Genomic DNA, 12,698 nt, shown 5'->3' on the forward strand with positions numbered 1-12,698 from the left:
GACTGTCCTCAGCTGGGGGTGCAAAGTCAGTAGGGTTTGTGGGTAGAGGTGATACTAGTTATTAAATAGATATCTGATATTGATATTAGAGATATATATCTGAAATATAAGATTAATTTCATCATTCAATACATGCTATTTCATTTCATGTGTTTACTTTACATGTATTTTCTTGGGATTTTTCTTTCTTTATTCAGTTAACAACTAATACAAAATTGCAAACATATGTGGTCTGGATGTTTCTTATTCAAACAAAATAATCAGATGAGAGGGAAAGTGAAAGTTTACAGTGCGCTGTGGAGAGGAGAGGAGAGATCCCCAGGCTCTGGAAGTGAAAGCTGTGTCAGCAGGAGCCAAGCCAACTTAATTAGCCCTGTGAAGAGACTGAGCAGAGTGCTTAGTTAATGCAGCTATATTTTGTTTGAGAATTCATCTCTTGTCCCTGGACTTTGCTGAACTGTGCAAACATCCGTGTCTCTACAGCATTGCACCTTGCACGCAAGTGGAGCCAGTCCTTGCACTCATCTGAGGTTCCAGTCCATGCTTGCTGCTAATCTCATACAATTCAGTGACTAACATGACCAAAAGTACACATTGAAACATACAGTCCTGCTCCTGGCCCTAGTGTTCCCTTACCAAGGTCAGAGAACAGCAGGCAGAGACAGCTGGAGCCCCTCTGCCCTCACAGCCTTGCTGTGAGCTAAGAGGCAATCAAAGCAAGCTGTAGCTAGAGGTGACCCACCCTTGCAGAGCATCCTCAGGTATTGGCATAAAACAGCTGGATTTTAGTCCTCTGTGGACTCATGCAGCAGCAGCATTTAATCCTGGAGCACCAAGCACAAGCAGAGCTTCCCAACTGGTGGGCAAGTAAGCCATTCACCACCCTCCAGCAAGCAGCCAGAGCTCCCTAAACATCAGGCAGGGAGCTGCCTGCAGGAGCAGCATGGCAATTCATGCAGCACTAAAGCTTATTCCAGGCTGCCACCTTGTCAGGCTTAAGTTCAGCTCATTAGGATGTTCGACTGTTATTTATGCAAATAAGTCTATGCATAGCCACAAAATATGCAAAGAGGGCCATTTATCAGTTCGGCACAATTTCCAACTTTCTGAACCCTCAGGCATCCCTGATACATGTAGAAGAAAATGCAGTCTCCCCTATTGCTACGGCTGGCAGAAAGGCCAAGGCAAAGCCTATCTGCTACCATCCATGTCCTCTCAGAGGATTCACGGTGCTCGGGATAGAAAAGATAATGCATTCTGTGTGACTTTAAATCTATTACGTTACAGCTCAGGATGTTTAATCTTATGAATAAGGGATCTCTATTTGTTTCACGTTTCCAGGGAAGGAGATTTACAAATCTGCGTAACTCTAAGCATTCCGATTGCGGTTTATTATTTGTTGTCGTGGTTTAAGCCCAGCCAGTAACAAAGCATCACACAGCCGCTTGCTCGCTCACTCCCCACCCACCCCCACCTCCCAGCCATGGTGGGATGAGGAGAAAATATAAAGGCAGACTGGTGGTTCGAGATAAGAACAAGGATGGATCACTCACCACTTGTGGTCACAGGCAAAAGACAGGCTCAACTCGGGGAAGAAACAGAATCAATTTAATTTACTACCAATCAAATCAAAACAAGGATAATGAGAAGTAAACCTTCAATCTTAAAACGCCTTCCCCCCAACCCTCCCTCCTTCCCGGCTCAACTCCACTCCCGGTTCTCTCCACCTCCTCCCCCCGGCGGCACAGAGGGATGGGGAATGGAGGTTGGGGTCAGCTCGCCACACCTTGTCTCTGCCGCTCCTGCCTCCTCAGGGGGAGGACAACTCACTTGTCCCCTGCTCCACCGTGGGGTACCTCCCGTGGGAGACAGTCCTTCATGAACTTCTCCAACGTGAGTCCTTTCTGCGGGCTTCAGTTCTTCCCAAACTTCCCTGGCGTGGGTCCTTTCTGCGGGCCAATCTTCAGTCACCAACTGCTCCAGCGCAGGCTTTCCCATGGAGTCACGGCCATCTTGGGGGGCCTCCGTTCCACCGTGGACCTCCACGGGCTGCAGGGGGACAGCCTGCCGTCTGACCATGGGCTGCAGGGACATCCAGCTCCTCAGGCGCCCCTCCTCCCCCTCCTTCCTCACTGACCTCGGTATCTGCAGAGGGGTTCCTCTCACATTCCAATCCCCCCACTCACTGCGGGTTCCCCTTCTTAAACCTGTTCTCCCAGAGGTGCTATCCCACTGTTGCCGATTGGGTCGGCCTGGGCCAGAGGTGGCTCTGACTTGGAGCCCGGGGGAGCTTCTAGAAGCTTCTCACAGGAGCTGTCCCTGTGGCCCGTCCCCCGCCACCAAAAAAACCTGCGTCACACAAACCCATAACATTTGTTTATAACAGGTATGTGACAAAAAAAAGGTCTTCTGGAACAGTCTGCTTAAATGTGCTTCTTTGCCTGGACAGCTGCAGTCTAAGGTCACTCTCACTCATGAATGTGCAAAGGAACCTCAGCCCACCCCTCCTCTGCCCTTATCACTCTCTTCTCACTTCAGGAAATTATCTTCTGCACAAGTCTAGTTTAGACTCAGCATCTACCTGTTGCTCTCCACACTCAGCCATTAGTAACTGCAGGAGGTCTGAGTCCTCCTGACAAGGGGTACAGGTCTACCAGAAACACACCTTAGGGAATTCTTCCCCAGTTCTCTACCCCAGGCCAGTCCCAGCCTGACGACTTGTCTGTTAGCTCCAGGAACAGTTTCTTGTGTATCCTCCCTAGCCTAACAGGATGGCTTATTTAAGCTGCTACAAGGTTTGCTGTACAAATTGGCAGAAAAGTTGTTTCCATAGTACAAGTAAACACAGAAGAAAATGATGCAGCTTTTTGCTGTATTACCCTTATCTGAGGAACCCACCTTACCCATGGACTTCTCCTATGGGCTGTTGTAACCATGTCCTGGGACCTATGTGGAGCTGTGGATATGCATGTGGTCTTGGAATTGGCACTGAGGGGATGAATGCTTCCAGCAGGTAAGGAGAGGTACCCACAAAGGCTCCCCTTCCAGGGTGGCTACAATTGGACCTTAAATTTGATAGCAACACAAAAAATTAACTTTCCCCGAACACCCCAAAATACAATTCCATGAGTTACGTTGCATCTAAAGTGCAGCACAATCACAGTGCAGAGACCTGAAAGTATTTCCAATGTTTTTTCCTTCTTCCCCTGTATGGAATTTGTATTTGCACATGAAGGCAACTGCAACATAAGTAAAGTACCTCCTGGACAGTCTCTCTCATTAAAGTCCATCAGGGTGACCTGCCTTTGATTCTTTCAATATATGCAAGAAAATGGTGGTGGGTTGACCCCAGCTGGCAGCTAAGCACCCACCGAAGTGCTCACTCACTCCCCCCTGAATCAGGATGATGTTCTCATCAGGAGAGAGAATAGCAAGAGCAAAAGCAAAAAAACTCATGAGTTGAGATAAAGACAGTTTAATAAATGAAGGAAAGAGGGGGAAAAACCCCAGTGAGGCAAAGGCAGTCACTCACCACCTTCCACAAGCAGACTGACAGCCAGCCAGTTTCTGAGCTATGGCTACCTTCCCAGACCAACCACCCCCTCAGTTTTTATTGCTGAGTGTGGCATTATATGTTACAGAATATCCCTTTGGTCAGTTGGGGTCAGCTGTCCCAGCTGTTTCCCCTCCCAACCTCTTGCCCACCCCCAGCCTACTTGCTGGGGATGGGGGCAGGGGGGCAGCCTGGGAAAAAAAGAAGGCCTTAACACTGTGGGTGCACTGCTGTGCAATAGCCAAAACACTGTTGTGTTATCAACTCTCTTTTATTCACAGATCCAAAACACAATGTCTTACAGGCTGCTGTGAAGAAAATTAACTCCATCTCAGCCAGACCCAACACAAAAATTAATGACAGAACATGACCTATGATTGTAAGAGACTCAAAGACAAGGTGTGATAGCATTGCCTTAGGTTAACCAGGAAGAAAATTGTCCTAGAAGGGGCACTTCTTTCTTAACATCAAGTGCTATTCTAAAATGGCTGGCCTTTTTCTTCCAAATCAATCTGCCACTTGGGTAAGTGCAAAAACATGCAGTCAAAAATATCTATACAACCTGACTTTCTGTGAATTTAATTCTGCCACTTCCAGCTGAGCAAAATTATCTTTACATCATGAAAACATATGCTTCCCCTTAATAAATATTTAAATACAGCCACTTCAAATCTTTTGCATTGGTGCAATAAAGGATTATCCATGCAAAATTATACAGCCAAGCTTTCCGCTGTGAGTCAGCGTGGTTCTGTTGTTTTTCATGGATCAATTAACACACACTGGAGATTTTAGCCATTGCTGTCTATAATGGCTAATTTGCCTGTTACAGGGAACTGAGAGCCATCTGTGTACGTGCCATAAGGATACACCAGAGAAATGGAGACTGTAAACCAACAGAACATGACCTATGATTGTAAGAGACTCAAAGACAAGGTGTGATAGCTTACCTTTGGAGCCTGTAGTACATCAGACACATCTTGCTTAGGTACTGCAAAAACAGGTTTTGGTGCAAGTGTTGGCTTTTTGGGAGGCCTTGGCGGTGGATGAAGGGTTTGGTTTTCATATCTTCGCACCATATAGTATTGCTCTTCACTGATCTCCTCCACTGTTGTCTTAGTCACAGGTGGTAAAACTGTCTGGCCATCTTTGCTGAGCAAATGGACTGACATGTTTAGGCGATACACAGGAATCTCCCAGCTCTCCATTGGACTGCTGGCACTACTGATCAGCAAATAGGAGTCTGTGATTTCTTCTTCAAACTGCAGACCAGGCATAGCAGCCAAGACATCTTCCTCAATGGAAAGGTCCCTCACAGACACTTTGACATTAAAAGGCAGACGGAATTCTTTGCAAATCTCAGAAAGCTGGTACTGTTTCTTGTCATGAATCACTTCCACAAAGCCACCTTCCATATACATAGGGAGGAGCACTTTCTTATACGTATCACTTAGTATTTGTTCACAAGCTAAAACATCTATGAATTTCTTTCTTCCCTCGTACAGAACTTCACTAGTCTGGCATTGCTGAACTAGAAATTGATCTCCAACCGAAACAGAAAAAAGCTCTTTATGAGGGGAATCAAAGGCTTTAGTTGCTACAACATGAAGTTGTTCCTTTTCACTTCTTGCTATCTCTAAGTCATAGGCAGTTGGAAACTCCCGAGGTCGTCTCTTGAACTTTCCTTTGTAGCTCATAGGGATTAAAAAATGTCTTTTAGGGGAATCACTTCTGATCTCAGAGGCTAGGACTCGTGTTGCCTGGTACTTTTTGTAGATGATGATCTCTTTTCCTGTATACAGTAAGTTATAAGGTTTTGGGCTTCCTGAAGGCCCTTCCATTATCTCAGCAACCATGGGAAATTCCTTGCTTGTTCTCTCAAATACATCTTCCAAAGAGAGTGGCTGAAGGAAAGAGCTAATATCATAACAGTCTGTTATGTCCTTGACTTCTACATCTAGATCTGAGAGGATATGAACTATGTCCTTTCGAACTGAAAAGAAAATGAAATATATTGATTTTTGTTTTCAAACTGATATCGGAATAAAATATACATGTCCTGTTGGCCAGATGCTAAAAGTACCTCTTCTGAGGTGTGCACCTCCATATGTTAACATGCACAATTAATAGCACCAGTCAAAGTCTAACTGTTTTAATTTGAGATATATGGCTATCAGATATGCAGGAGACCTCACAAAGGAAGAGAGAAACAAGAAGAGATGAGAATAAGGTGTGCAAGTGAACAAAAGTTTAAGAAAAAGGAAAGGAAATCTAGTTCACTGTCTTTCTCACAGCACCTCCAAATTTAATCAGCTGTTTGTCTTATCAAACTCTTTTTTTTTTTGAGTACAAGTTGTATTTCTATGTTTTAATTCATAGTAACTTATGGTTTCTCCAAAGGCATGGGTGGGGGAACATTTTTAATAAATAAATAAATAAATAAATAGCATTTGAACCCATTAACATGTTTCTCCCACAGCCTAGGAGAAATAACATGTTTTGATAGTTATAAGAATAATGCAAACATCTATAATTATTAGAAAATAATATCACTTTTAAAAAAAGGAAAAACCTTTGTATAACAAAGTCTAAGCTTATTGTTAATGAATGAAATTTCTCTTATAATGTGGAATTCTTGCATCTTTTTCTTTGTCATCTGGTTTTACTCACTATCAGAATGGAGCCATTGCATTTAACAGTCTGACAGGGACCAACAACTCTTTTATCACAACTGAACTTGCAAAATTTTGGAAGTAAAACTTCAAGCACAAAGCTGACTATGCAATTAAGGCTTGTTTAAGAATTTGGCTCCAGATAGTGACACCACAGATCACTGACCAGGGGCAGTAAAATTTAACAAGCAAATATTTAATGACTCTCTTCAGTAAGACTTATTCTCCATAGACCTGCACACAAGGATAGTATATCCTGGATTCACACTTCCTTGTAGCAGGACATACTAATATTTTATACATAAAGGTTGGTGTCAGATATATTTTTTATGACAGAGTTTTATGACATTGATTCAGGATCTGTTTATTCCAAGTCTGCTTTTGTCACATTGACACCTTCAGGTGACAAACACCCTAAGCACCACAAGGGAAAGTCAATGAAGGAGGAATGACTAGTGAAAATGGAAGTTTCCTATGAGTGTTTAGGGGAGTTCCACACACATAATTTGTTCATTATTAAGAATGAGAAGTATTGACGATTCCTGCCCACAGCCTGTGAAAATGTAATCTGCTATCCCTCTTATCAGGAATCTTTTTTATTGAATTGTGGATAGTATTTCTCATACTTTATCTTGTATCTATTTATAGTTCTTCTAAAAATGGTGAAAATCCATTTTTCATGGTCCACAAGAAAGTAAGTTGTTCATCATGTACCATGAAGCCTACTTTTCAAGTTTGTATTAAATAGTTATTGAGGACATATTTAATGCTTCTTAAATGTTGAACACACTATGAAACATAAATGGCCATTAAATAAAATCAACAAATACAACTCTCCCTGGAATACCTGATTGGAAGACAAGTGAATACCAAACATTTCTGAATCTTCAGAAAGCTTTTTAGAAACATTAAATTCTTATTGATTGTGCACATATATCTAAGTGGGTATAGGAATACACCTAAGTGAATCCAGCTTTAAGAGGTGGGCTAGATTTCTGAATCTAGCTAGAGTTGTAGAGAATGAAGTATTTTATCTTGTGAAGATACACTTTCCAAACTCACACATTAAATTATACATAAAGGTATAGCACAGCTGAATGTCTCATGATAAGCACTTAGCAACTATAGTGTATTGTGCTAACAGTCTCTGCCCACTTTTCTTTCTTTCTCTTTTATCCCTTTACTTACATCATTCATCAAAGAAAGCTCAATTATGAAAAGATTTCTTGCTTAATGGCCTCATGAATAACATATTTCTGCTAGGATTTCATTTCTATGGAGCTGACTGATTTGCTTCTAGTAAACGCCACAGGCAGCAAAACCTTTCCAAAAGCTAAGCTCCTATCCTGCAAACTTTAACAGGATAGGTGCATCAACAACTAGAATTGCAGCAAGTTTCCATCTACTGCCTGGGCTGTCCTCAAGCAAGGTCAAACATTTTAGCTTAAGCTGTTTTTTTGCTTAGGTAGGTATCTCAGTTCAGAGAGGGTATGCTATGCATGCACACATAGGTCATTACTGCAGCTCGGCTATTCAAGTAACCATAACTCAGGAGAATTTCACTGTGTGCTTATACCCTTGCACATCTTGTAATTTTATTCCTGTGACTAATTTCACTAACACATTTGAAGTAAGGCACAGATAAAGACATAGGTAAGAATAGAACCCAGCAGTTTCAATGTTTTGGTGGAACAACTAGAACAGTGATAATGTGCCATGGACAAAATATATATTTTTTTTTTAATAAAAACTTGTAACACAAATTACAGCTTTTGAGGATATTGGGTTTTCTAATATCTTCCTGTTTCCTCAAACCTAGAGGTTTCAGAAATTGTCTGTGAGTCTTTTCTGTTTACATTCTATTGATATTTGTTTCTGCATTAGAGTAAAATAATATGGTTTTTCTTCCTGCAGCATCCTCATTCTGAAAAATAAATGGTAGTTGAATGTGTTATGACATGTAGGTCTATACTTTTTTTCTACCTCCTAGCTATAACCATAAATGATCAAGTGGCTTCTTCATGGCCAAAGTCTGAAACACAAAGAAAGAGAATCTGAGAACCTAACAGAATTCCTAAGCTCCACTTTTTCATTATGCAATACATTTTCTTTGAAACAATTATTTAATTGTGGTGATCAAAGAAATGGCAACAGAAAGAAAAGCAAGGTAACTATCTAAATTAGCAGCAGATAGAGGAATAAAAAAGGCAATATTATTTTTATCTTTCTTCATCTTTAAACTAGCATCAATGGCAAACATGGGTCAGGAATTCTTGACCAAACTGAATCCTTTCTGCCTATTTTAAGCAAATTTTGTGTATTTAAGGGTACTTTGCTATACTAAGATGAACAGGACATTGGCTTTGATTCCTACTTACATTTCATTACTGCCTGCACTTCATAGACAGGTGTCAGAATCAAGCAGCCATCAAAATTCTCAGGGAGTGGATTAGAGGAGTCCCACATATGTAAAATATTGGAAAGTTTGACAATCCGGTTTCTGCACTTAGGGATTTTCCATTCTGCAATCTCTTTTAGGGTGTATATCTGGTCATCTTCACACTCGTAGAATTTTCCTTCTTGTGAAAAGGGCAACATAAAGGAATGAGACTGGTTATTTCTGACCACACCACAGTTCACAGTCATTGTTCCATTGACCTCTTCCACTGAGTTGAAGGCGATCTGCTCACCATGTTTGATAGTGATGTTTGCCAATTTTATATCCTCAGGGCTGTAGAAACATGGATGGCCAAATCTTGTTGGCCCAATAGAGACTTTTCTTGTAATTTCTTCAATGCTGACATACGGAGTTTTATCTGCCACAACCTTATACAGACCTAAGAACAGAAAACCTTTATTATAAAAAAGGGAAATATATGAAGGAAGCCATGCCAAATTTTAGACTGTGAATGCAATAAAAATGGTGAGCAAAGCACATCAAACAATTAATAGCTGACTGTTTGCTAGAAATGTGACTCTATAAAGATAATATCAACTACATAATACAAATCATAGGTAGCTGGAATTAGCCCTTTCTACTCTGCAGGTAATTTCTGACAACCAACATTTTTACGTCCATGGTAAAAAGAGAAAAAAGTTATTTTCTTTGCTACAGAAAAAAAAAAATTATCTTAAATTCTTATCTGTGTTTGTAGGAAACCAACCTTTAAGAAAAAAATGCAGACGTGGTATGAGGAAGAGCAACAATAATGTGATCAGTGAAATGCAGGATAAAGTTTCTGGCTAAATGTACTATGTATTCTTCCACACACAGACTGGGGATTCCTAGACCAAGTATGTTTAAAGACACATCACAAATGAAAAAGTAGTGCCTACAGATAAGAATGAGCAAAGGAAATTGATTTTAGCATATCTGATAGTCCAGACCACCAGATGGAGTAATCCAAAGTTTGGGTGTTGCAGCACTGTGCCCATCACAAGGCAATTAAAGTGCTGAAGTACTGCAAGGCAGAAGCTGCATCTGAGCTTCCCTATCCCCTAGGGACATTATTATTTCATGTTAATCATGCCCCTTGGAGCTGTCTCATTAAGAGTCCACATTGCAAGAAAAATATATGCATTTCTGTATTTGCATGACTGTTTTTATAGAGGAAGATGAAGTGGATGGTTTAGAGGACTAAACAGTAGGCTTTAGCTGAACTGTATGATTCAGCTGTCTCCTTCCCCAAACATGGCAGTGTGAATGCTGCCTCGTGGAATTACATTGCAGCTTCCTGGGACTGGCATCGACTAAAGCTCTCCTCCAAGTGAATATAACTGAACGTAGAGGTTATTGCTAGGCCAAGTTTGCAAGCAAGGAGACACGTACAAATTAACTGGTAGCTACAGCTACAGCAACAAAGCAGCCAAGCTTCCTGGGAGATGCAGTGCTTTGCTCCTTCCTTCCCCCGAAGCCAACTAGCAGGAACCCTATGGCCTCTGCTGCTCAACACTTTTGCCTCCTCTGGACCACAAAAAGGGCATCGTATATTTGTGGTAAAGGAATACTCCCACCTTGGCAGTTACAGAGCATGGGATGGGGACTCGAAGATTGCTGCTTGGCACTACTAAAGGCTCTTTCATGGCAGCTCCACATCTCATGAGTGGTTTCTGCCATGTCTACAAGGTTTAAGTGTTCCATCCACCCGCCCCCAGTTGCCTAGTGTGGGAACTGGGTCCACACCGGCTATGAGTCCCTTCCTGTGGGGACCAGAGTGTGAGAAAAGGGTAGGATTCCCCAGCAGATACCTGGGTCTCAGCAAGGTGGGATGCTGCCAGAATGCAGTTCCTGTTGGATGTTGGGAAGATGCTCATGCCCTTCTTTAGACCTCCTCTGATAGTGGGATTGTTTAACAAATTAGATTGGAAGATTGCTTCAGTTAAAAATAACCTCCAAATTGCTTATTTTCTCCCACACCTTTTCCATTACTGAGTTTCACCTACCGACCACAATTAACACAACTGAGTGGCCTGCATGGAGGCAGAGTCTCCTTAAGATTATATTCTTTAAAAAGGATATATCAAACCATTCCCTCCACCATAACAGCCTTTTTTTTTTTTGCCACAGAATTGGTGTGATTCTTGTTTCACTGTAACAAAACCTGCTATTTTCACTTTGTAGCTTTAGCGCCCTTTTTATTAAAGGAGATGTTATTAAGATTCTGTCTGTTGAGTAGCTTTTAACTGAATTTTTCACGAGATTGGGCATGTTTGGTTCTAGGTATCCCATGTGACCACTAGGATCTGTGGCAACTAACAGCTCTGAGGGCTTGTCAGCAGCCTAAACATTAATAGCTTTTTTGAGCTACTGCAGAGATAGTTGCTAGTTGTGCCTATGCGACTGCTTTCTGCAATTCTATGCCTTCACAGTTGTCTGTATGACAGTTAGCTTTTCCTGTGTGAAATTAGTACCCTTGTGCAAATACATCCTCTACATATATGTCCTCACTGCAGGACTGCAGGAAAGCCTTTAGTCCTTTTTCTGGGCTGCAAGGAAGCCGCATCCATGAATGTAATTGCACAAATACAAAGTTCAACTTCAACACATTTTTATTTCTTGCTGGTATTTTTACTGATTCTCACAGCCGTTTTTAATACAATTATTAATAAGCAAGTTAGCTACCTCATTCCTAATCACTACTGGAGCTGTCAGAGTAAATCAAGACAAACTGGTTCACCAGCGCTTAGAAAATATCGCAGTGACAAGGCACCTATGACAAACTGGAATTGTGGAAAAGACAGCATCCCCCAAACAGTGTTCCAGTGTCATGCTTTGCAAGCACAAGATGGGCATCGTCTCCTGGCAGTGCTGGGAGAAAGCAGATAGGAATATTCTTCATTAAAAAGTGTATTCAGAGTACATATGATGTATCCCAAAGGCAATAACGATGTTTACCCATCTGTGATTGATACAGGAGCATGTGCATTGCCCCTAGAAAACCTCCAGAATTGCATTACAAAGCCTCCATAAACTATGTTAAAAAAAACATTCCCAATTGAAAATATTTGGCTATGTACAGGTATGAGAAACATTCTTCTCCTCTATGAGTTTGACAGTAGACTCAGGCTCTACTAATTTTGCTGGGACTACATAGCTACTTGGAAGCCAGCTATTTCAGCAACAAACTGATGAACATCCTGGGTTGGAAAGCAGGTTTCATATAGAAGCATAATTACCAGATCTCATACAAAACTAGACAACTGATTATCCTGTTGGGCTCAAGCAGACTGACTTTGTCAGGGTTGGGAGCAGAAAAATCTTCACCTTCTGTTCTGCTAATTTTCTTAATTTTGGTAACAGAATGCTTGCATAGACAACTGAAGAGCCATGTGGCCTTGCACTCTTAGCTTCTGTATTCATGAGACCCATGAAATAGAGGCACCTAATAGTGACCTGTTTATGCTTATGAGTATGTAAAGATCCATATGTTTCTCTCCATATAGAAAAGAGGTGAATATATAAAAAGTTATTTTGATATAATGGATGAAAGCCACTGTGGTTCCTAAGTGCCATAATCTGCCATGGTATCTTCTCATAAATGCTCTCCTTGCTACAATATATATTTTAAAAAAACAACAACCAACACAAAACCCAAACACTGTTATGGAACCATTCAGAATCCTATTAAAATAATTATGAATCAAATTACAAACCCAAATGTTTTCCAAATCTAAGACAGCAAGGAAATCTCCAGAGTGGGAGATGTATGGTAAGTTGAGATGCTGAAGTTTGGACATTTTGAGTTCAAACAAAAATATTTTTGGACTTTTTCATAAATCATAAAATGACTGACTCAAATTCACTTAGACTTGCCTAAGAGAGCTTGGTAGACTTCTGGGGGGAAAGACAGATGGAAATAGCAAACCTGGAAAAAAGTCCAGCTGGTTTACTGACAGCTGGCATTATTGCTCCTGTAGACCTACTTTCTAAATGTAATCTGGTCTACAACCAAAGTGCACTGATGGCCAATAGTTTG

The 12,698-nt window shown here is 41.2% G+C and overlaps 1 protein-coding gene across 2 annotated transcripts in view; it reads right to left on the reverse strand.

Moving 5' to 3' along the window:
* THEMIS (thymocyte selection associated) overlaps positions 1–12,698 on the reverse strand; it is a 79,299-nt gene that overhangs the window by 46,712 nt on the left and 19,889 nt on the right. For both annotated transcript variants that reach the window (XM_049800791.1, XM_049800793.1), the window contains exons 3-4: positions 8,601–9,059; positions 4,501–5,543 (exon numbers count right to left, since the gene is read on the reverse strand). In XM_049800791.1, coding sequence (XP_049656748.1) covers positions 4,501–5,543; positions 8,601–9,059 — 1,502 coding nt within the window. The remainder of the gene's footprint in view (positions 1–4,500; positions 5,544–8,600; positions 9,060–12,698) is intronic.

The sequence above is a fragment of the Accipiter gentilis genome, chromosome 5, assembly GCF_929443795.1.
Source record: "Accipiter gentilis chromosome 5, bAccGen1.1, whole genome shotgun sequence".
Lineage (NCBI taxonomy): Eukaryota > Metazoa > Chordata > Aves > Accipitriformes > Accipitridae > Astur > Astur gentilis.